Source organism: Protopterus annectens, chromosome 4.part0 (genome assembly GCF_019279795.1).
Source record: "Protopterus annectens isolate FY-2018-M chromosome 4.part0, PAN1.0, whole genome shotgun sequence".
Lineage (NCBI taxonomy): Eukaryota > Metazoa > Chordata > Ceratodontiformes > Protopteridae > Protopterus > Protopterus annectens.
Genome location: NC_056733.1, coordinates 673,120,789 through 673,143,946, shown reverse-complemented (window position 1 = coordinate 673,143,946; position 23,158 = coordinate 673,120,789). Strand labels below are relative to the sequence as shown.

The window sequence follows — 23,158 nt, the reverse complement described above, 5'->3', positions numbered from 1 at the left end:
AAAGGGAGCCCCTAGATAGTTTTTGACACAACAAGACTTCCTTTTTTAAGCATGGAAGGAAAGGGATAGTTGTTTCTGTTGACTGCTGGTGCTACGACCAACAGTTCTTTAGGAACCATTATAATTTTCTTATGAGTAGTTTTGCTAATGGAACCATTAGAATGAAAGAAGCCAAGTAAGCCCAGGACCCTCAGAAATCTCCTTGCAGAAATGGCCTGTTTGCTGTATAAGTTCCTGAGATAGTATGAGATGAAAGAGGTCTTGGCCCAGTAGAAAGAATGCCTTTTGTTTGATCGAGTCTATGACTGCTCCTAGGAAGGCAGTCCTGGTGCTGGAGGAGAGCTGAGACTTTTGGACATTGTGGATTAGTCCTACCTTCTGAAAGCAGTCCATGGTGATTTGCATTGCAGTCAGGAGCTCTGAAGACAATGTGGACTGGACCAAGTAATCATCCAAGTAAGGGTAAAATATGGACCTCTCATGTTCTACAAACGGCAATGACTCATGCCAGGCATTTGGTAAATAGCCTGGGTGTAGTACATAAGCCAAATGGTAAGGCAAAAAAAATTAGTAATGTAATCCCCTTGCCTGGAAACATATGAATATTTTGTGTTCCTATAAAACAGGGATATGAAGGTAGGTGTCCTTTATTCCAGAGTCACAGTCAGTAGCCCTGGTAAGATAAGAGGCAATAGCCTTTGTAGAGTCAACATTTTTAATTTTTTTTAAACAATTATTTTTACTGAATTATCATTTATGAAATAGGCAACTATACATATATATTAATGAAAACAAACCATACAGACATATTTTCAGTTACAAACATTATACATCATATATAATATACGATAAAAGTCATTGCCATTCAAACATTATATAGGTCATTCAATTCCTGCCTTCCCTTGAATCTCATTCTTCCTCCATGACATATATTGTTCCCGCAATTCCCATTTTTTTCTATGCAATTTGCTCCTACCCTTTTCTAAAGATCCCACTTCCAGTCTTTTTCTCTCTGTTACTATATTCACTACTTCTAATATGGTTGGCTACTTTCTGGCAACTGCTTTTTTGGCAGGGAACAGAATTAAACTGAGCAATGCCTTACTATGTCTAGCCAATTCCGATTCTGTTATCACAGCTCAAAAAATTATTTCCTCAGTTACATCTATTTGTTCACCCAGTATTTCTGACAGAATAGTCTTAAGGTAATTTTTAAAGTCTGCCAACTCATTACCCTCACAAAAAATATGTTCCCGATTACATCTTTCTTCCCCATCATACCTCCAACATTTGCAATACATTTGAAGAAAAATTCTTTGGAGTCTGCCTGGGGTACGAAATATCTAGGCAAACACTTCCAAGCAAAAGTCTTAAATCTTCTAGACTTTGTTGCATATTTGGGAGCCATACATATATCCTCACATTGTTTCTTTGTGAATTGCTTATCCAATCTTTTCCTAATCCTTTTTAACCTCCTCCAATTGATTCCTATACTTAACTTGCAATATTTTATATGCCCTACTAATAAACCCTTCAACAGCAGCTGCTGTTCTGGATTCTATTAAAAACTTTATCAGTGCTGGTCTTTCATTTAGCATCCCCCAATTCCTTTCTCTTAGTCTATACTTTTTTAAACACCTTTATTGAATTATCACTTGTGACATAGGCAAATTTACGTATATAAAAGTAATCAACTGTATTAAGAAGTTCACATTTACAAACATATTTCACATATATAGAACCTAAGTAACATTACATAAATTATTCAATTCCTGCCCTTTTTTAAACAAGAAACATCTTTATTAAACTGTAATTTACAACATAGGCAATCATACATTCATATAAATGAAAACAAACCACACAAACATAATTCTAGTTCCAAGCATTTTACATCACAAACCATACTGACACACTCCCAGTTGCAAACATTATACATCACTTATAATCTACCCAATCAGTTTCAGTCAATTACACAGCTCATTTAAGTCCTGCCTTTTTTAAACCTCATTCCTCCCTGTATGTATTACCACAATTCCCATTTTTTCCTATGTAGTTTGGCCCTACCCTTTTCTAAGCATCTCAATTCCAGTTGTTTTCTCTCTTACTATATTCACTACTTCTAGTGTAGTTGGTTTAGATTTTGATTTTCTATTCTTTGCTGTTTTTGGCATCCGTCTTCATTAGACACAGCAAGGCCTTACCATGTCTAGACAAGTCTGATTCTGTATCATAGTTCAGAAAAATCATCTCCCCTGTCACACCAATCTGCCCTCCCAGCATCTCAGACACTGCATCCCACAGGGAGTCCTTAAAGTCTGCCAACTCACCACACTCCCAGAAAATATGTTCCCAATTATCTTTCTTCCTCATCACACCGCCAACATTTGCTATCAACCCGAGGAAAAATTCTCTGGAAACTACATGGTGTATAAAAATTTCTATGTAAACATTTCCAAGCAAAAATCCTAAATCTTGTAGATTTTGTTGCATATTTGGGAGGCATGCATATATCTTCCCATTGTTTCTTTGTTAATTGCTTTTCCAATCTCTCTCGGTCTATCCACTGATACACCTAGATAGGGAAGGCAATCTCTAGCCAGCAATCCAAATGTATTCTTGGCCTCTTCCCATTCGATTACCATTTGTTCTCCATTTGCTCTTAATAACTTGGTTCCTTTTTCAGTTTTCTCCAGTAAATTCCACCCCCCTCTTGTATTTTCTCTGTAGCCCTAATTGCAATCATCCCTATTGGCAGAATCTCCTTTCTTATTACTGTGTTGGCTTAGTTCTTGGAATACCTTCTGGTACTTTATCCCATGGATTCAATAATGCCTACACTAAGTCTACACTGTTCTGAGCGGACAGACAACAGAGACATAACTCACACTGTTTTCCTCTCATTTTAGTTTTCTTACTGATATTCTTGCAGCCTGAAATATTGACAGGAATTCATAAAGGTTACCACAAAGTTTAGACTACATGTACACTTCATCTAATCTTTGAGTGACTATAAAAAAAAGTGATAATGTTCTTGAATACATATCATGTACAAGTAGTGTACGCTTTATTGAATCTGGCCCTATGACTACAATATTCTGTATGGTTATTGCTATTCTCCTTATGGATCTGCATCCGAAATCCCACTCTCATTTCTTTGGCCTCCCCTATTTCACTGTCATCCCTTTCCACTTTGAATTATAGCTTTCTGCTTATGCTGTGTATAGGAGCCTTTACTGTGTAGCTCGGAAATATATCTCTTCAAATCAGGTAATCACAAATCACCTTGTTATACTGGAAGGATCAACTTATCCCACTTGACTCTTGCCCACTTTCCCTCCTAGATAAAATCCTTCAACTCTATTAATTGCTAACCACTTATATACTTGGTTGATAAAAATTAGGCCTAACTTGTATATAAAACTAAAAACATTTTCACTGCTTATATATTGCTACCATATTTCCCTGAAAATAAGACAGGGTCTTATACTCTTTCCCCCGCCGAAATACACATTAGGGCTTATTATCACGGGATGCCTTATTTACCCCAACCGTACAAAAATTGACATTTATTCATGTACAAAAATTGACATTTATTTGGTACTTTTCTGTTATTGGACAACAGTTCTAAGTAATGCATTAACAGTTGTGAGAGAATTCTACATAAACAGTGCAACAAACATTTCAACTTCAGAATATCTACACTTTGGCTTTCACAGTGCAATATTTCATGCTTAACAGAAAGTGCAGAAAAATCTCAATACATGCGTATTGGAAAAGGGGAATAAAACTGAAAGCAGAAGCAATCCATTCTGTTGCCCCGATAACGGAAAAGTTATTCAGTCATGTCATCTTCTTCTGGAACATTGTCATAAGTCTCCAACCCCTGAATTCCAGCCTGAATTTCTTGCGACTCCATTTCCTGTAGAACCATTGGCCCCAATCTGTCTTGCCTAGCAATAGAGCTCTCCTTAAATGAGCACTGCTTGTCCAAGTAGCCTGCATGTGGTGCATTGGCAATACAGCTGTCAGTGATTTTATCCCATGAATTTTTCACCCAAGTCACGACTTCTTGCAAGCTAGTCTTCACAAAGTTTCCATGCTGAATTCTCTCCATTCTATTTTCAATGTAGTCATTGAGTTCCAATGCGCAAATGGTCCTTGAATGGCTTGTTTATTGCAATATCAAGAGTCTGGAGATAGGCAGTCATTCCTATGGGAATCATTATTTGATCTATTCTTTTCCGTGCAAGGAATTTCTTCATGTTTTTAGTGCGGTGAGTGCTGGCTGAATCCCAGACTAGCAGACCTCTTTCACCACCTTGCAATACAAGTGGCAGCATTACATCGACTCACTTCCTTATAACTGCTTGTGTGCACATGACTTTTTCGGTTTCAAGAATGTAAATGCCTGAAACATGTTCAATCTTATCTTTTTTGCCCTTACTAATGATTAGAGGTGGGTTTCTCTTTCCTTCCAGATGAATTGCCAAAATACAGGTAACACATGCACTCTCGTAACCAGTGGAGGGAATATAGATTGACGAGGCACCCCTCTGTTCAATTGTTGTTTAAGATCCTTGGCCCATAAACACTGCAGTTTCATCCATAGCAATCATGTTGGAGAGTTGGTATTTAGAAAAGTGGATGCCATCAACAAAGGACTTGAATGCAAGTGCACGTTTAATAACTTCAGTATCTTCCAGCTTGAACAGTGTTGTTGATCTTCTTAGAGACAGTTCATATTGCTGAAGGAAGCCATCCAGCCAATGTTGTGATGGTCTGAATTCTTCTGGGGATATTTCTAACTGTGGTGCCATTGCAAGGGCAAATGCTTGAATATCAGCCCTGCGCACAACCAAAGCCTTTGCTCTCCTGTTAGCAATCCATTCACAGATGATGTCTTCCAGCTCAGGAAATAATGGTTGCCGACCTGATCCACACTTGCACTTCTTAGCATTTCCCTTGTCGGCCTGTTGACTGAGATCATCCTACGCTGCACGCCATTCAGAGATCTAACTTCTCTTTGCAGAAAGCAGTCAGATTCTTTCCCCAAGAGTCCTCCATGATTCCTTTCCTGTACTCGACGGAATAGCTCTTTCTTTTTGCACTCATCTTGTTGATTGAAGACTTATGAGACCGAAGCGGCAACACAAAATGGCGACGGTTAAGAAGACACAACCACAGATGTTGGTTATCAAGTGCACGCTCTTTACGCGTTGTCTGTACTTTGACCAATCAAAGTACACCTGCCAGTGTTTATGGGTCAAGGATCTCAACCGTCAAGTGTGAGTGATGATTAGGGTTACAGTAAGAATCGTGGAGGACTCCCAGGGAATCTTACGACTTTCTGCAAAGGGAAGAAGTTGGGTGTCTGAATGTTCCGAAAATGGCAAGCAGAGTACGATAACCTCAGTCAATGGGTGTCACTAATAATATTTTATAATTAAACGTGTCCGTCGTGTGTTGACGACTATCTTAACTGGGGCTTATTTTTAGAGTAGTGCTTATATCATGACCACCCTGGAAAACCATGCTAGGCCTTATTCTCTGGTTAGGTCTTATTTATGAAGAAATACGGTATCCATATCCATAAAACACCACTTCAAGTTTCTCAGCTTTTGTATTATCTTTTTAGTCTCTTCCCACATATCCTTAGCTGCCATAACAAAATCCCTTTTAACCCATACTCCTAAGTACTTAATTTTATCATGCCCCATAAATGGGTCTAGGACTGTTGCTTGACGGCACTTTTCACCGAAGGCTTAATGGCCGGGCATATTTACGCAAAAGTGCTTTTAACCGAAAAAGCACTTTTGCATATGTATTCCTGCAGCCAGAGGGAGTCGTGGGGGAATGACTGTTGTGGAAATCGTACCACGGTGCAGGTAAGGGAATTTTTTCCTTTTCCCCACTGTAGTGCGATCTCGGAGTGGGAATATTAAAGTAGGGGGGTGTGGGGGTCACAGGGGGTGTAGCCCCCCTGCATAAACACCTTTTTGTTGTTTTTCCTTTTTTGACGCACTAACGAAAGTGCTTTTTCTGTAAAAGCGCTTTGTTAAAGTACATTCAGTGATTTTGAATTCGGAATGTTGAACTTTCGTTCAACAGTCCTAGATCCCCATAAATATGGGTATTGCTGAACCAATGTGTGTATGGATACATAGTTTACAGCTATTGCCTTTGTTTTATCTTCATTAATTTTGTATCCCAAAAAGTCATAAATCTGTCTTAGATTGATAGCAGCCTGACTTTTGACCCCCATGCTGCCTCCATTGTACAGAAAGCTTTCTACATGGCCCACCTCATAAGAAAAGGCATCTCATTCAGGGAGAAGGAGGTCATAATATCCCTATATTCTTCACCTATAAGGTCCATTATTTAGTACAAAGCCCTATTCAACATGCACCTCGCAAAGCACATGCAGCAGCTGGAGAGACCACAGAGGTTCCTCACCAGGAGAATCCAGGGCCTGAAAAATCTACCATACACAGATAGGCTAAAAAGCCCTATCCCTCTACTCTGTTTCATACAGACTTCTCAGAAGTGAGCTCTGTCTGGCATACAAGGCAATCTCGGACCCCACTCTGATGGGACTGCTGCATATCTGCAAGTCAAGCTCCAGTCGAGTAACTCGCACACGTGGCCTCAACCTGGTCTGCGACATCAATAGGACTTGCTGGCGGGACAGATGTGTGTCCCAGAGACTCCACCATCTATGGAATAGATTCCCTCTTCACGTCAAGCAAAGCATCTCTTTACCCCTTTTTTAGAACAACCTGGATAACTGGATGGGAAATAGAGAATACATCCCTGGGATTCCACCCATGGACATGGGCATCGGGTGCTGATTTGTCTATGCATGGGCTAAACTCTTGGCTAGGCTTATAAGGGCTTCAGGGCCAATAGCCTACTAACTTCCTATGATCCTATAATGATCCACAGCACTGAAATGTCCTTTTACGGTACAAAATAATGTCATCTGTAAATAAAAGTCAGCTTTTATTGATTACCATATGAATTATATCCTTGAATTTGTGAGTCCCTTTTTTTTTTTTGCCAGTGGATCTAAACATAACTCAAGTAATAAAGGGCAAAGATGACACCCCTGCCTGACTCCTTTGTTCAAACAGAACTTGACAGACAGGAACCCATCTACTTTACTTTTTGCCTCTTATCCCTCATAGATCCACCTAATTAACCTTACTTGATCAGGGAATGCAAATGCTTCCACTGCCCTACTCAAATTCCCAGCTTACTCTGTCAGATGCTTTCTCGGCATAAAGACCCACCAAAAAAAGTGGTATTTTCTTACACTTCATTTCCCTCTGGATCATCACTGTTCTATTAATGTCAAATATTTGCCTCCTCTCCACAAAAGCACACTGCATCACATCTATAAATTTATTTACTTATTTGACATTTGTTGACTAGGTTAGTCCGACTGAGCTGATGGCCCTTTTTCAGCGGAGGTCTGGGGAGAAAAGTTCCACAGTTAGCACATATACAAAGTACATTACAATATTAAAAAGATAATTTGTAGTTGACACTTAACAGACTTAGATCAACAGTTTACATGTATGCAAAGTACAGTACAGTATTAATAAAGTTAGTACAAGTTTACAATTAATATTGTAAAGGCACTGAAGCTACATACAAAGTTATACAATCTTTTCAGGAGCACCTTTATAAGGATACAAGTACAGTATTACAAAGTTAGAACAGTTCCCATTAATACTGTAGCGGCTATATACACTATTATACTCCGGCTATATATACAAAATTATATAATTCTTGTCAGGAGTGCCTTTATTAAGAAAGTTGCTATGTAGTAGCATAGAATATGAGAAAATGCTGGCAAGCATTTAGTTACTGGTTATTTAGTTTACAAATAATTTTAGTCATAAATATGTGAGATTAGATAGTTTAAGGTATGTAGAAGACAGCGTTGCAGAATATGGAATTTAAGAGAAAGAAAGGGGAGGTAGAATGCTGAGTAATGACCCATTTTGGAATCACTTTTGTTATTCTTTTAGACATACACACTTTATAATTATGGTTTAGAATCGAAATGGGCATCCATGAAGTTAGATCTGATGGACCTTTAACATCTTTAGGTATTACAGCCATCACAGCTTTCTTCCAGGATGTTGGTGCTTCTCTTTTTAAAATACTCAAAATCTTCCAGGTCTTTGTCACTTTCTTCCTGCCTAGCTTCCAAACTTACATAGGAATGCCATCTGTTCCTGTACACTTTCCTGTAAACTGGTTATATAATCACTATTAACTCATCTCCTCTTATCCTGTTGGTAATTGAGCTTCATTTACATCTACCGTCGGCATATTTAATTCTTCCATAAACATTTCCATTTGCACTTTTTCTTGGATTTCCACATTTCTCTGCTTTATAAACATTTTTATAACATTTCTGAAATATTTCTAATACATCTACAGGATCTCTGGCTATTTTCTTCGTTATAGGCTTTCTAAGCTTGGCAACAACCCTTTTGACTTTCTGTTGCAGCAACAATTTGAACTTTGGCTCCAACAGAAAAACTTTAATCTGGAAAGATCCTGGATGGTTCTCCAGGTACTTTTCTAAGGACTAAGAGAAGGCGGGAGTAGAACTATTTGCCTGCCTCTCCTAGAGGTACCTTTTTGATGGATCCTTGAAATAACAGGTGGGAAGGAATACATTTTTCTTGCTGTTCAAGAGTGGGAGGATGCCTTAAAAGGATAGAATTGTCCAAAATTTGGGAAATAACCCTTATTTATGATCTGCAGGACCCGTTTGTCTTGAGATCTCTCTCCCATTTAATGTAGGAGGAGTTAAGCCTTTCAACTTGGCTAGGAAGGCGAGGGTTGGAGAAGGAAAGGAAAGTGCTGGGAATATCCACACCTACCCCTTGGGAGAGGGCAGGGTCCTCGAGTCACCCTGGTCTGGAACAGTACTCTGCCACTTCCTTTGGTACCTGGCCCTTCTACCCAGAGGCTGCTTGCTTTTTCATGCTCTGGCAGAAAGGGACAAAATTTGCTAGAATATTTTCTGTTATAGGTGGGAGTATGAAATAGGTAAAACTCCTTGCCAGACTTCATCTGTCACCATGTTCATCCAGGGGTGCATCCCGAAATACTGTTTTAACCAGATCTAAAGGGGCATAGTCCTTAGCCAGACATGTTTCTGCATTACAGAACCTATGGCCACCACCCTGTGTGACGCATTCAGCGCATCACAGACCACTTTAAGTGAGCATCTGGATAGCTGCAGGTTAACATTAGATATCTTATGGATATTCATCTGGAGGCTCTCATCTTGTATCCCCCCCCACCTTGGATTTAATTTGTTCCAGTACTGGTTCAAGGTATTTGAGCATATGGAACTGGCAGGTAATAGCTCTCATAGCCAGGGTGGCTGAAGTATAGGTTTTGTTAACAAACCAGCCAAGCAACCTGCTCTCCATATCACCTGCCAAAGGATTCTTGGATGTTTAGCCACCAACTATATTGGAGGGCTCCACAGATACCACTGAAGGATCCACCACTGGATTTTTACAGAATTGGGTTGTGGGACTCAAACACCCTACAGAAGTAATTAGGCTTTCTGAGGGTCGGGGGGGGGGGAGTTAAGCTGTAAAGCTATGTAAGCAAACACATCATCCAAGGCAGTGTGGACTAAAGGGATTGCCAGTGGTCTGGGGTAGGCAGGTTCAGTAGTGCTCTGTAGTGACCTTGAGCTTTACAGAATTCCTTAGGCTCCCAACTGAAGGCTTCCTTCATTCTATGAAGGGTGTCTCCAAAATATAAATTCTGATGAGGTGAGGCATACGATAGTGTGTCTTCTGAGCGACATCCGTAAGTCTGAGGGGGAGGTGCTCTATGGATGCAAGTTCCTCTTCATCATCTGACCCAGAGTAAACTGAAATCTCCCTGGGAGGAACTATCCCTTTTTTTTCCTGGGGATGTTCCTAACACAGGCTTCTTTTGCAGGGTGGATTGCCTGGACTTCATAAAATCCACAAAGTTCTGCGCCAGCCTGACCAAGTCCTATGGAGAGACTTGGACGCGGCTGGGGACTCAGCTGCTTCTTTGACTTGGACGGATGGGGCTTAGGAGACGGCAAGGTCTCAGGTCACAGGTGGTTAATGACAATTTCAATCTGGGTCCCAGATGATTACTTTCTTAAAATCACCAAGGGGTTTATTGACCTCACCCTTGCTCACCAATACTGTGGCGTTGGAAGCAGTGCCTTGCTTAGCAACTTCAGACAAAACTGACAGTATTATTGACATGTAAAAAGAGGGAATGAATCATGGCAGCCTCCAAAGAGGTCACGTCAGTGGACTACAGCCTAACAAGCATCAGACCAGGGGCTGCAAAGCTGCCTCAACTGCTTCTGCAATCTGAAGCTTAGGCAGGAAGTCAGACACAGTAATGACTCTGGCCTCCCCAACATACTTCTCCTTTGGCACGTATCCTTTCTTTTCTTAGGGATGACGGCCTGGGAACTGGCAGACACAGTGTGCAAAGGCCCAGCCCTATCTGAATCTAACTGCTGCTGCAGTGATTCCTCCCTGCACCCAATAGTCTTACTATTGAACTCAGCACATTGCTGGCAGTTAGGGACATTGTGCTGACGCCCTAAGCAAAAAAAAGACAATATGAATGGCAGTGTTTGTGGGGGATATGCTTCTTACACAAAAGGCAGTTATTAACCTTTTTGAACACCGACAAATAACAATAAGGTAAAGAGAAGGAAGGTCCCCAATGGGGTACTTATCTCAGAAGCTCTGGTGATTCAAGCCAATGAACTGACAATGCTGAGAAATGCGGTCTTGTGCCTAGGCGTACATGGCAAGAAATAACTGGAGATGGTGCTGGCCGACATTCCTCTTGAGATCCCCGACATTGGATGGGCGAGGAATGGTGAAAGACTCTGGTATTTAAGCTGGCCATGGGCTTCTGCATTATGTCTAGAGACTCAGTACTGCAATACTGACTATGATGAGCATCGAACACATTCAAATGGTTCATATCAGGTGATCTGTATTTCTGTATCACGGAGTATCCTGCAGTGCCCCTCACTTTTCCATCACATTAATGTACAATCAACATGATCAGCCTGACTTCAGGACAATGTTTATTAAGTTTCTCCCTATGTTCATCAAACACATGTAATACTATAATACCTACTAATGTACAGACGAGTCTGATCTGCCTAATGCAAACAAGAGTTGGATCAGGTCAATACCCACAGCATCAACAGCCAATGAGAACTGCAACTCACACAGTCTAATTTGTGTGCATAAATATCACCTCATCATCAGTCCAAGAGAAAATTTCTACAACATGGCAAAGTACAGCTTTGGTCAGCGTGAGGTCTGCAGCATCAAAAGTCTTCATGCGAAGCAAAAAGGAATGGAAAGCAGTTATGGTAACAATGAAACAAAGCATCACTGCTATGTTATCATAAAGCTTTAAAAGGTACTACAACAAAACTGTTACATACTAATCTTTGCAGCAGCTGCCTTCCTGCCAGAAGAAACGTGTGCAAATTAAATGTTTTGCTGCAAATAAAATAATCAGACAAAAAAACTTAAATGCATTATAAGACTTGTGTTTATTTTAATGCTTATGTGTAAACATATATAAAGGCAGTTATGTGTTCCAAATAAGGATAAGCACAGCTTTTTCAGTCATGCACTTCATCTCATTTAGAGCACATCCATTAATAATGGCAGATAAAATGAAGTATTTACATGTCTATATAGCTCCTTTAAAGGCTAAAAAATATTTAATTTAAGGTGTCTAAATGTGCTGCAATTAAACACAGACCATGTTTACATAGTTAAAGACTTTATAGTTATCATACAGCAGAACACTGACACCAAACAGAACAGCTGGGTCACAAATTAGATTGTTACATGACACATTACATGCTTTTTGTATACTTTTATGGCTTTGTTACCACTTGAATGTACAAGAGGAAACAAACAAAATAGTATAAAATGAGCAATGAAAGCCATCTGGTCAGCTTTATGACTTTTTGTACTCTATTCTTTCCACTTTCACATCATCCCCAATCAGCTGGTAAACATATGTGACGACAGTTGAAGCCTGGATGTCCATTAACACAAAAGAAGGAATGATGTTGCTGGAAAGAAAATGATGTACAGTTAGTACACTCAAAGGAACAAGAAGCATATGCATCTTTCACAATTAGCATTTTTTTCCTTACAGTTACAAGAAAAAATATCCAAACAATACAAGATCCCTAAAACTATTACATAAAGTTTATCCAAAGGGACAGATGGAGAAGTATATATATATATATATATATATATATATATATATATATATATATATATATATTACACACATATATACACACACACACCATATGTACATGAATACATTACATGTACTAAAAATAGAAGTTATGTTCTTACCATAACGTTCCATGTTAGTTGTCTTCTTCTCGCCTTCTTCTTGCTGGATGGGTTCGAGCCGACCTCGGCCCGACTGCCACTCTAAAAGCTCGAGAGTTGGTTCCACTGGCTCGAGGCTCCCCTTATATCCCACAATGCTAGGCGAGAGTTACCTCAGATCTCGTTTGTAAGCTAACCCAGCTTATATCAATAACAGTATAACTGTAAACAGAATCCACCTCTAACAGCAGGAAGAAAAGGGGTGACCTACATCCTGAAACAAGAAATATGCATAATAGCATACGACTAAGAAAAGAGGTGGTAGAAAGAGAGGTCACGATCACAACTCCTCTAGGTCTGTCCAGGCCAGGGGGAAGGAGGGTGGGACGCAAGAAGAAGGCGAGAAGAAGACAACTAACATGGAACGTTATGGTAAGAACATAACTCTATATGTTAAGTTGTCTATCTCGCCTTCATTCTTGCTGGATGGGACCGCCCCTAGCACCTTGTCCCGGGTGGCCTAACGGAACAGACTCCTGAGAACAGTGGAACCAAAGTTAGCTCTATGCCTAGAAGCTAAATCCAACTTATAATGAGAAATAAAAGTGTGAGGAGTAGCCCAAGTAGCCGCTGCACAAATGGTGTCAATAGGCAGTCTGTCTTGGAAGGCTAGAGAAGTAGCCAAAGCTCTGGTGGAATGGGCTTTAGGTTTATTAGGCAGTTTTAGTGTCTAATCTCATAAACAAGGGTAATCAGAGATGTTAGCCATCTGGATAATGATACCTTTGAAACTGGAAGTCCCTTTCTGCTTTCCGCATAGGAGACAAACAGCTGATCAGATTTTCTGAATTGTTTCGTCCTGTCCAAGTAGTACCTTAATTGACGATGAACATCCAGGCAGTGTAATTTTGTTCAGACCTATTTGAATACTCTGGGAAAAAGACAGGGAGGTCAATGCATTGGTTTAGATTTGATGTTGAAACCACCTTAGGCAAAAAGGACGGGTTAGTTCGAAGGAAACTCTGTCCTTATGGAACAAGAGATAAGGAGAACGACAACTGAGTGCTTGAAGTTCTGAAATTCTTCTAGCTGATGTGATAGCCACCAGAAAGAGAGTTTTCCATGATAATAATTTCAAGGAACATGAAGCTGCAGGTTCGAAAGGGGAAAGAATCAAAGAAGCAAGAACTAAATTTAGGTCCCAAGGAGAAGGAGGATTTCTTATAGGCGGTCTGAGAAGAAAAACTCCTTTCAAAAAGGCTTTGCAAAGTTTGTGGGACATTAGGGCAGATTCAGAAATGCCCACATGAAAATTAGAAATAGCTGCCAATTGAACCTTAAGAGTAGATGGAGATGAACCTGCATGGAAGAGTTCAGCTAGAAAATCAAGGACTAGTTGGATGGAAGCGGTAAAAGGATCTATGTCCTTTCCTTGTGCCCAATATGAGAAGCGATTCCACTTACTCAAATAAATCTTTCGAGTGGAAGATTTATGGGAAGCTATCAATATATCTCTAACCGAGTGAGATAATTGAGGAAGCCTGGCTACGGTTGGAACTGGAGGAACCAAGCAGTGAGGTTCAGAGAGGGGAGGGAGCGATGAAACTGACCCGACTGGTGGATCAAAAGATCTGGAACTAGGTCCAGATGCCACAGTCGCTCCAAGAGAAAACGATGTAGAAAGGGGAACCACACTTGTCGAGGCCAGTAAGGAGCAATGAGGATCAATGAGGCCTTCTGAGCGATAGCTTTCTGTATTACTTGAGAGATCAGAGGGAAAGGAGGAAATGCATACAGAAGTCCCCGGGCCAATCTTGGACTAGAGCGGCTCTGCTGGGTTGGCCTGGTAAAGGGAATAGACTGAAGTATACTCTGCACTTGCAGTTTTGGGGAGTAGCAAAAGATCGCAGCAAGGCTGACCCCACTTGAGAAATATCTCTCACTACAGAGTCTTTCAGAGACCACTCGTGAGGCATGAGTATAGCTCTGCTCAACTTGTCCGCAATGTGATTGGACTTCCGGGATGTGCGTTGCTATCAGAAAACGCTGAGAAGAAATCGCCCATTGCCACAGTCTGAGTGCTTCTCGACACAGGGGTATGATCTGGTTCCGCCTTGTTTGTTGATGTACCACACTACAGACATATTGTCTGTCTGGATTGCAATCGTTCCCAAGGGAAGAGAGTCTTGAAGGGCTTGCAACGCTAAAAGCACTGCTCTCATCTCCAGAACATTTATGTGCAAGTGGCATTCGCTTGGTTGCCATGTGCCCTGGACTGTCCTGCCCTGATAATGCCCCCCACCCGATCAGGGAGGCATCCGTTGTCAGAGTAGCAACCGGAGGAGGTGGAACAAATGGTCTTCCGACAGGAGCTGGGGAAGACATCCACCACATGAGATGCTTTTGCACGCTTGCGTGATCATAATGGTGTGAGACATTGGAAGTTCCTGGTATGACCATTGAGAAAAAGCATCCACTGAAGGATCCGCATGTGGTATCTGGCCAATGGAGGAGAGGTATGGCGCTGCCATGATTCCCAACACCTTTAGAACTAACCTGGCTTTGGCTCTGTTGTTGTTGAGAAGAAGTGACACCAATTTGTGAATGTCTGATATCCTTTGGTTCGTTAGTTGCAGACATGTTTATAGTATCTAAATTTGCGCCTATGTAGGTAATAGTACGACAAGGCGACAAAACAGACTTTTCGCAATTTATTGAAATACCCAGTTTTTGACAAACGCGAAAAGTATAATCTCTGGCCATCAGAAGGAGATGCTTGGTGGGAGCTGTGAGAAGCCAGTCGTCCAAATATGGAAACACCTGGAATCCTTGTCGTCTCAGGTGAGAAGCTACCACTGCCATGCATTTGGTAAACACCGGGGGGTGGTGAGACCAAAGGGCAGGGCCCTGAATTGAAAATGACTGGTTCCCAGCCTGAAGCGGAGGAATCTTCTGGAGCCACTGTTCATTTTATGTGATAGTACGATCCTGAAGGTCTATAGAGCACATCCAGTTTCCTTTTCCCAATAGGGGAAGAATGGATTGCAGCGTGACCATCCAAATCTTGTTTTCTTGACTGATCTGTTCAAGATACTGAGATTCAAAATTGGTCTCCAGTCCCCTGTTTTCTTTGGAACTAAAAAGAACCTTGAGTAGATTCCGGATCCTTGTTGGTCTGCTGACACTGGCTGAATTGCTCTTTTGCAAGCAGTTTTGAAATTTCCAAAGCTGCTATATCCCTTTGAGCGGTGGAACATCTGGAAGGGATTTTTGACTGATTTGGAAAACGAAGAAAGGGGATAGAATAGCCTTCGAAATGATGGACTGTACCCATTTGTCTTGAGTCAGGGATAGCCAGGCTTCTGGGTACAGTGACAATCTTCCCCGACTGCCTCCGAAGATGGGCAGTCGGGCAACACCTCAGGGATGCTGAAAGGGCTTGTCAGGAAGGCTTCCCGATTGCCCTGGTTCTGCGGACCCCCTGCCCCTAGGGCGGCGCCTACCATTGTTATTCCCACCTCTGCCTCTGGTAGGAAACGACTCTGTCCAGGCGAAGTCCCTTGAGATTGTTTACGGAACCACATCTTTCCCCCTTCTGGCCTTTGGGGTAAGGCCTAGAAGGAGTCGAAAACGGACTCCGACGGCAGAAAGGGTCTTGCCATCAGTCTCGCACCTAGTCAGGGTTTCTTTCACTTGAGGACCAAAGAGATGATCCATCAAAGGGAGTTCGTGAAAGACGCCTTGAAAGGTTCCGCAGTTGCATAGCCGCATCCAGGCGTGCCTACGAAGGCTACCCTGTTCCTGCGGCTCTGCTCGCTCCATCGGCCGCATAAGAGAGGAGGCGATGGAGGAGTTGGAAATGGAATTAAGGATAGCCAGCTGCGTGTTCATTTTCTTGGAAACCCGCGGCTGTAGGGTCCTTCAACATTTCACTCGCTTCCTTGATCAAGTCCCTTTGAAGACGAGTGAAATGGCACAGGTAATTCAGCGAACGCATGGTAAACGCCGCTGAGGAGAACATCCGCTTCCGCACCTATCCATGGACCTAGATTCCTTGTTAGGTGGATGGACAGGCACTGAAGGATCAGCCAGTTCCTTCTTTGTGGCGGCAGCTACCACCACAGCATCCACAGAAACTCCTTTTGATAAAAATTGCTTGTCTGATGGAGCTGTGATGAATTTGGAGGGTCTCCTGGGAGTGGGGTCCACTGAATCAGGAGCCGTCCATGCCTTCTTAGCAACCACCTGCATGAGGGGGTCAAGGGGGACACCCAGGAGGTGGAAGGACGAGAGCCAAACGCCTCAAGATACACAGATTCGCCTCCGAAGGGTTGAGGGCTGGCCAATTTCCCTCTGTTTAAGGATCTCCAGAATGTCTGCAAATGAGACATCTTCAGAAGGGGAACGGGGAACCCTCAGAATCATCCAGATCTGTGTCCGGCGTGATAGACTCAGGTGAGTCAATGTGCCCTCTTGCACTTCCTCTTCCGAGGGGCTCTTCTGCCAAATCAGGAGAGGCCTCGAAGAGGATGAAATCCCAAAGGGGCTCCTGAGGAGCTGGCTCTCTGCGGTCCGGGATGAGGGAGTGAGTCGACTTACCCTGAGGCAGCATAGAGGGAGGGGCTGACGGAGCCGACTGTGGAGTAGAGCCAGGCTCTAACACACTCCGCATGACCTCGAATGCACCCCTGTCAGGCAGAGCCAGAGGTCCCCGCCCGAGGAGCTAAGGACCCCTCGGCACCGACAGTGATGGCTCGAGGCCGATGTCGGAGCCGAACTCACCAGCTCAAGCACCGAGAGGAGAGGGGGTCGGACAAGGGTCCGATGCCACTCACCCCTCGAGCCGACGAGGGAGGTCCGCCGAGATTCCTCCACGGAAGAAAACGTAGCCGACGGAGCCGAAGACAATTGTCTCGGCTCCGGCGACCACAGTCTCGGTTCCGACGACCCGGCTCGAACTCAAAAGAGTCGAAGGAGGAAAGAGTTGATGGACGGGGCAGGCACCGACTGATGAGTCGGGCTCTGAAGCATCTGGGCTAGTGCCTCGGACTTAAGTAGTCGACTCACCACCCTCTGAAGGTCATGATCGGAAAGCCTCGATGACCTAGAGGAATGAGACCTTTGGCTCCGTTCAGACAGCAGGGGAGATCCTGGAGCCGAATGAACGGAGCCAAGAGAAGGTGACCTAGACCTCTTTCTGGTTGTCGGCTCAAGATCTTGTCGGAGCCGACACGGTACTCGATAACCTCGGCCCGCCGAGCCGAGGAAGCCACAGAAACTGTGGACTGAGTCTTATCGGCTCCAGCCGGAGCCGATAAAGGCAAGGTTGAACAACCTGAGGTCTCGGCTCAGAAGCCGGAGCCGAAGACCTCGATGCCTTAGAGGGCTTCCTGTTGAAACTTGACAGGGAATCCTCTGGTTTTAACAAGCCTCTCAGAATCAACTTGTTTTTCTCCTGCAGGACCCTGGGGCTGAAGCCATGGCACACAGCACAGGAGTCCTGCAGGTGCAAAGGCCCCAGACAATAGACACAAGAAGTGTGAGCGTCTGTCAGAGACATTTTCTGACAGCACGCATCACACTTCTTGAATCCAGAGACCTTTGCTTCCTTTGACATTTTCCTAACTGACAGGTGTACACTAACACACACCCAAACACACAGTTATACCCTGTCAGAAAAAATTATTAATACTAAAAATAATAACAATTTTAGTAAAATACTAATAATTAAACAAAAAAGTTAAAGTAACTACACAAACACACCCTAGGGAAGGGAAGGCCAAAGGCCCAAGGGAAGAACCAACGGTTCTTTTAATAAGAAACAGGGATAAAGATATATATCCTACACAATTTAGGAAGAATTAAAGTTAAAAGGGGGAAAAAAAAAAAAAAGAGTAACTTTTTGTATAAAAAGCTAACACTCACCAGGAACCGGTAGAAGCAACCAACCTCGAAGCTGTAGCGGCAAACGAGATCTGAGGTAACTCTCGCCTAGCATTGTGGGATATAAGGGGAGCCTCGAGCCGGTGGAACCAACTCTCGAGCTTTTAGAGTGGCCGAGTCGGAGCCGAGGTCGGCTCCGAACCCATCCAGCAAGAATGAAGGCGAGATAGACAACTTAACATGTTAAGTTTAAAGCACATGAAAGACTGTGCAATGATGTCAATTCAGTGGAGTGAAGGGGCACTGCACTTGAAAAATGTTACTACGTCGATTCCAAAAGCACAGAGCAACCTATATTCGAATGAACACAAAAATCTGCATCTGAATACACACAGTTAACAAGTCTGCCCAAATGACGCGGCTAGTGGTTACTCAAGCTGATCATCCCATTCTACAACTGTTCTTTCCTACCATTCCAAGAATCACTGAATTCTTCTACTGACTTGCACTAAACCACTAATTTTAGTAATATGTTCCAGGACCTACCACCTATTGTGTTGAAATGAAAGTTAAGGATGGCCACCAGTAACTTTTCTATCCGATAAGAAACAGCTGTGGCTGCAAGAAAAAAACACAGGGCCGAGTCCCCAGTTCAAGTCTGCTGTGGGGCTGCCCTTTGGGAAAATATGCTTGACTGAGGAAGCTCTACAGAAAGGCCTGCATCTGCAGACAAGAGTTTTTAATTTTTGCAAAAGTACACAAGGATAACTAGGTTAAAACTGCGTACACACACACACAGATACACAGACACACACCCGCAGTTCATATAGCTCTGAAGGAATGGGTTCAATGGCATCCCTGCAAAGGCTTTTAGTAATTTTTGTAACAGAAAACAAAAAATTTGAAAGCCACATAGACAATTAATACCTTTCTTGTCTTCTCTGTCTTCACAAAGGACACACGCAATTGATTATCTCTTCTCAAGTTTTTGGACTTGTCTAATATCAGAGTTGTCTACAGACATATAAGGTAAGAAAAAGTTGTTTCCCAAGGACTGAAATATTACTGAAAAAAAAAAGTGATAGACTGCCTCAGTATTGCCTCTAGCTCTCTTGGGCAAGAAAGATGGTTATGTACAAAGAAGCTTACCTTTATGAAAGGCCACGTAAAAGGACAACTATGATAGAGTTTGAAGGTCCAGGAACAATCTGGATCTGGCAGAGGTTACTATCCCCAAGGAATAGCCTTTTCCAAGACTAAAGCTTTAGATCTGCAGCAAACACAGACTCAAACAGGAAAGGACTACTTTTTCCAGCACACATCATATGTCCTAAGGTACAGTAGAATTTCTTGACACACAGCTGCAGGAATTAGAACCCGAGTGTAGCCAAGGGTTTGGAATCTTGACATAAGTAAGAAATATGAAAAATCCCACTAGGTAGACCTTAAATTAGGAGCAGCCTAGGTCCAAACTAAAAAGTTTAGAAAGTAATAAAGGACAAGTACAGATGGAAAGAACTGATGTTCAGATTTTTTTGCAGATATCAGAATGTAAAACTGTTTCCATCCACCTCTGTATGTTTTGTGCATACATGGTTAACGTAAGGAGGTGATCACAAATACCATCCTGCCTACGAATTCAGTAGCTCTAGCAACCAAAACGGAACTTTTAGGAGACAGCAGTCCAGAAAATATTCTCAAAAGTGTGAAACACCAGATACTAGAAATGAGGGAGACAAAGCACAGGCCTTTAAAGGTACTATTAAAACACCAGAAACTACACTAGTCTATGAAAATAAGAGGCAATGAAAATTGCCTTTGCCTTTTCAGTTTCTGCTTTGAAAAGACAATGTCATAAATGAAAGGGGCAAGAAAGGCATACAGAAGTTCCAGGTGACACTAGAGGCAGAATAGTTAAACAAGAACTGTATTTCTTTTCTTTATTAATACACAGAGACAAGCATTTGAGCTATGTCATGCTCTGCAATGGCGCAAAATGTAAATTTAGTTACACCTATGTACTATTTATTTATCTTTACCAGGAAAGTCCAACTGGAATAAAAACCTTTTTCAGCAGAGGCACGGGTAGAAACATTAACACCTCACCAGTTTTGACATGTACATAACATGCAGTTATTGGCTATCAGAAGGAATACACAATATAGTAAGTGTACATAAATGTGAAGAAACATTTTACAATAGTTTATATAAATCTCATTTGAAACTGAGCATGTACATTGCTTGCATAGATATATAAAGGGTTGAACATTCATTAGAAATGGATGCTTGTATGTAACAGAGAGAGATATAACATTGCAAATTATACTGTAATACTACCTGTGATTTCTAGCAATTAGAATAAGAGGAGGCAGCTTAACTATGGCAATATTACAAAGGGGGATGGTGGCTGATGAAATATAGTGAAATGTTACTAGAAGGAAAGTATCATTATATTTAAGATCGAGAAGTAAAGTAATTAGAAAAGGGAGAATGGTTGGGTTACTTGGGCTTTTACAAGAAGTATTACTGCAGGATGGATGAGGACAGTGAGTAATGAAACTGTGACAGAGAGGAGAAACCGAGACAGTGGTTGATATAATTAGAGAGAAGAGACAGAGTCTTGTTGTTCAAAGCCTGTGATTAATGTAAGTAAATAAAGTTAATCCTTGTGGCTTACTAAGAGATGAAGACCTTGTAAAACACTTCAATGCCATCTTTCACCAAGCATCTCTTTTTAATAAGAGGTCATACAATGAACGCACTCTTTTTAATAAGGTGTTCATACAATGACCTTTTCTAAGAACTAAAACCTGAAATGTATATTGTAAACATTACATATATTTATATTCAAGCAATATGGCCTGAAAGGGTGGGTGTTACAAGGAAATAATGGATCAACAAGCTCTGTTGTTATGCTTAACACCTCAGGCAGAGAAACAATCCTAGGCCTCCCTACCCCTAAGAGGTCAGTTATTTCTCTCTCACCTTGGAGAGTACTGGTTTACTTAGCAAATTATATCTCTGTCTTTTTTGCTAAGTATTTTTTAATGTGTGGTTCCGTAATTTTAAAAGATATTTTTTTTTTTCCCAAAATGACCGTTTCCCATACTATATTTTTAAAAACAGTTACGTAACAGTCAATATACATGTATCTGAATAAACACGCGCACACACATTTACTTTGAAAGGTTGAAACCTCATATAATCGAAATCTATTTTCCCAAAATGAAAACAGCGAAAGCTGGAATACCTAAACGGCAAATTTTTCACAGGGTAAGTAAACACTTGCCCAAGCTTAAAATACACACCAAAGTAAGTAAAACCCACCCACACCCCCAACTATATATACCAACTCCAGGATCGCACTACAGTGGAGAAAAGGGCATGCTGGGCAAGTGTTTACTTAACAAGGGAAAAATTTGCCATTCGGGTTTTTAAGCTTTCACGATTTTCAGCTCGCGAAAATGGATTTCGATTATATGAGGTTTGACCTTTCCAAGTAGATCCGTGCACATGCGCGCATGTGTAATATTTTTTTTTAATCCATTTGGCATTCCACCCTTACCTGACCAGCGCTTGTGGCATTACTTTACAAACACAGCCTTATTCTGCTTTAATTAGCACTACTTTGAAATACCCAAACTGTATTCTCTAACTGCAGCGACGTAGGGGTGGAGGTCTCTCACTCACTCTCACTGGAGCTGTGACACTAAATTTTATAGCAACGTAAACTTCAAGCAGACATACACACACAAAGGTTTACTTTATGAAAATGCAAGCTAAGCATTTATTTCAAATTTGAAATACTACAGTTTTGACTACCACCTACACTTGTTTTCCTTTTTTAACTTTGAACTGCCACAGCTGACAACTACTTTGACAGATGTCAAAACAGTTGTCAGCTATGTCAGTCCAAAGATGCACGTTTCACCTGGTAGTTAATGGACAGGATTATGAACCTGGTAAAGAGCATTACAGCTGAAGTATTCTACTTTGGAAGTGATATGTTGTGTGTTCGTGTTCTTACTGCATTCTGTACAGTATTATTTGCCCAATATTTCTGAGGAATGGCCTTTCAGATATAAGCATTTGTGAAGGCCATTTGTTAAAAAGCATTATTTAAATTTTCATTGGCAATGCCTTGCATCTTTACTCAAAAGCACTACTCTGTTTTGCTTATATAACAGTTGCAGCTACATCTACATTTTTTTCCAGAGACTATTAACATATCTTGTCAGTACAATACTTAATATGCAATATGTACTTATAAACATGGTAGGAACATTAAGGAAATTATAAGAAAAATAAAAAAACGCCTGCCACCACTATAAGGAATCATAAAAAACTTTCAATATTTAATTAAAAATTGCTCTAAATGCCCTGCTGGCTATGCTGCAGTTGCAGATAAAAAAGTACAAAATGTGTTGTCTGCTTAATTTTCCACTCTATAACTAAACATTTGGCTCTGCTGTTACACACACACACACACACACACACACACACACACACACACACACACACACACACACACACACACACAAAAATCATGCATACAGATCCCATAGCAATAAAATATTACACTTTTAAAGTGTTATGGATGTAATATCTATAATAATTTCTTACACTCCCCCCATTCGTTCTGAGGTCATGGGAGGCAGGGATTCATAGGCAGGTGAGAGCCAATTAGTTCCTGCCCAAGATTCCCCCATGAGCTCATGTGGAGTGTGTTGGTAGAGTCTAGGCCAGCCTATTCTCTCTCCCCTGGCAGAGCATCCCCTCCTCTGTGGTGGCTTTTCAGAGTTCCCCTACAGCTGCCCTTTGAGGGTTTCTCTTAGCTCAAAGTGTGGTTGCAC

At 41.7% G+C, this 23,158-nt stretch overlaps 1 protein-coding gene across 3 annotated transcripts in view; it reads right to left on the bottom strand.

Moving 5' to 3' along the window:
- Positions 1–11,595: 11,595 nt before the first annotated feature.
- Positions 11,596–23,158, bottom strand: part of VPS29 (VPS29 retromer complex component) — a 138,137-nt gene continuing 126,574 nt past the window's right edge. For all 3 annotated transcript variants that reach the window (XM_044068640.1, XM_044068641.1, XM_044068642.1), the window contains one exon: positions 11,596–12,148. In XM_044068640.1, the coding sequence (XP_043924575.1) occupies positions 12,031–12,148 (118 nt within the window). In that variant the 3' untranslated portion in view covers positions 11,596–12,030. The remainder of the gene's footprint in view (positions 12,149–23,158) is intronic.